At 42.0% G+C, this 2795-nt stretch overlaps 1 protein-coding gene across 1 annotated transcript; it reads right to left on the bottom strand.

Annotated features, from left to right (window-relative positions):
- Nucleotides 1–463: 463 nt before the first annotated feature.
- On the bottom strand, nt 464–2398 carry LOC137563018 (general transcription factor II-I repeat domain-containing protein 2B-like). Its single transcript, XM_068274985.1, has one exon. It carries the CDS (start codon nt 2396–2398, stop codon nt 464–466), a length of 1935 nt encoding a protein of 644 aa, XP_068131086.1.
- Between the last annotated feature and the right edge of the window lie 397 nt (nt 2399–2795).

The raw sequence follows: 2795 nt of genomic DNA, 5'->3' as shown, positions 1-2795 counted from the left end.
TGGGAGAAATAAATGAAGCAGGTCAGGTTACAGGTAGTCTTTTACTTTTGGGACTCTTCACTTGAGCATGAGCCTCATTAAATTGTAACATGTGAAGGTGCCCTGCTGCCATGCACTGCAGGGAAGATGTACTTAGAAGTAAGCTAAAAGTAATGTATGAGGTCAGTGTCTTAGACAAAACAAGAAAGCATGTAGTTGCTCAAGGACTAGACCAGGGGTCTGCAACCTTTAACACATAAAGAGCCACTTGGACCCGTTTCCGAAAAGAGAAAAAAGCTGGGAGCCGCAAAACCGCAAAACCATTATAAAACAAATCTAACACTGCATATATTGTTTCTTACCTTAATGCTATATACAGGATCATGCAGTTAGCTGTCAATCTGAAGAAAAAAAGGACTTTGTCACTTAATGTAAAATATATTTTTGCACATTAATAGCTAATTAAAATATTTAGTTTACCTGGTTAATGGGATTTTTGTTCCTGAACCTCAGTGCACAGTGTCTGCACATCAGGGCTGTAAGACGTCACCTTCATTTTCACACAGGCTTGCAAGCTGTCATTTGTAAGGCGTGATCGATGTTTGTTTTTAATATAGTTCATGTTGGAGAAGACCTGCTCACATACATATGTGGAGCCGAAGATCGACAGCACTCCAAATGCATACTTTTTCATGTTTATATACGTGTTGGGGATGGCATTCCATGTTTCGAATACAAGTTTGTCCTGTTTGGGAAGGTTTTCAATATCAGTCCATTTATGATTCTGAGCCAGAATGGCCTTCTGACGGGCAACATCCTCAAGAGTAGCGGTCAAGCATTTGAACTTGGACACCCATAGATCTTTGTCAGCTATATCGGCCAATTCCATCTCAAGATCAGGTTGACTTACACCTGCAAATGCAGTCATATTCAATAGGGATGGATCAATCTCCAGGGGAGTGACAGGGAAGGCTAATGTGGCCTTTTCCTCTCTGAACTCACAGAATCGTTTCCCAAATGAAGTTTGCATTGCGGTGATTGCAGACTTGAAATATTCCAAATTGATTGTATCATGACTTTGTTTGAACTCTCTCAAAGAGGGAAAGTGAGACAGTGTGCCTCTCTGTAAATCTTTGACCAACACTGTCAACTTGCGCTCAAATGCCATAACCTCCTCCAGCATATGCAGGGCTGTGCCTCCTTTCCCCTGAAGGGTGGTATTTAGCGTGTTTAGATGTGCTGTCATGTCTACCATAAAATGTAATTTTTCAAGCCACTCTGGCTGTTCCAGCTCAGTAAAGATGAGCTCTTTGCTGTCCAGGAAGGTTTTTATTTCTTCCAAACATGTGACAAAGCGTTTTAGCACCTCGCCTCTAGACAGCCACCGGACCTTGTTGTGGAGCAGGAGGTCAGAATATTTGCTTTCAACCTCATCCAATAACAAACGGAACTGGCGGTGGTTTAAGCCCTTTGCCATTATCTTATTTACAATCTGAATGACCACATCCATCACTTTTGTGCATTCCGGCGGAAATGTCTGAGCACACAATGCCTCTTGGTGCAGGATGCAATGAAATGATAGCAGCCTTCTACCCAACGCCTTCTGCAGTAGAGCCACGAAGCCCTTCTGTGCTCCTCTCATGCTCGGTGCCCCATCAGTAGCTACTGAGACCAGGTGGTTAGTGTTTATTTTTTTAGCAGTTAAAACGTCCAGGACAGCCTTACAGATATCCTCACCCCTTGTTTGGTCTTTTAGTGGTATCAGCTCAATAAGTTCTTCCTGTGGCCCAAAAGAGTTCACATATCGGCAGAACAGCGCTACTTGTTCAATATCACCGATATCTTTGGACTCATCACAGGCAATGGAGTATGCCATACCTGAATTAATGTCTTGAATTTGCTGTTTGCTAATGTTTTCTGCCATTTTTAGGGTTCTGTCTTTGACAGTCTTCGCAGAGAGTGGCAGGTCTTTGATTTTCTGCACAATTTCATTTTTGTTTTTGACGTCCATGTATAGATGTTCCGAAATATTAATGAATGCTTCTTTTATATACTCTCCATCGGTGAAGGGCTTCCCGTGCTTGACTATTTCCTGAGCGGCCACAAAACTAGCATATGTTGTGGTATTTGCAGACTTCACCCACTTCTTGAAATTATTTTTGCTCGTATTAACCTTCCTGATAAGTTCTGCAACAGCTTTTCGTCTCTCATCTCCATCTGGATATTTTTCAGCAAAGGCTGTGTGTTTATTCTGGAAATGTCTTGCAACATTGGACTTTTTGTGGTTTGCTAATTTCTCACCACATATTAAGCATACTGGTAAACCAGTCTCGTCAGTAGAGAATGCAAATGATTCTGTCCACGTATTATTAAACACTCTGTTTTCTTCAGAAATTTTTCTCTTCTTGCCTTTATCCATGGCTGGCCTACCAGGGGGTTGAAAACAGCAACATAAGTAGAAATCTCAGGGCACAAATATGCACAAATCGTTAGCAGATATGACCCCCATTTGCACAAATCGTTAGCAGATATGACCCCCATATGCACAAATCGTTAGCAGATATGACCCCCATATGCACAAATCGTTAGCAGATATGACCCCCATATGCACAAATCCTTCAGCAGATATGACCCCCATATGCACAAATCGTTAGCAGATATGACCCCCATATGCACAAATCGTTAGCAGATATGACCCCCATATGCACAAATCGTTAGCAGATATGACCCCCATATGCACAAATCCTTCAGCAGATATGACCCCCATATGCACAAATCGTTAGCAGATATGACCCCCATATGCACAAATCCTTCAG

The sequence above is a fragment of the Hyperolius riggenbachi genome, chromosome 1, assembly GCF_040937935.1.
Source record: "Hyperolius riggenbachi isolate aHypRig1 chromosome 1, aHypRig1.pri, whole genome shotgun sequence".
In the NCBI taxonomy this organism is placed as follows: domain Eukaryota; kingdom Metazoa; phylum Chordata; class Amphibia; order Anura; family Hyperoliidae; genus Hyperolius; species Hyperolius riggenbachi.
Note: the sequence above shows the minus strand (reverse complement) of the source record. Positions and strands in the feature narration are given on the sequence as shown.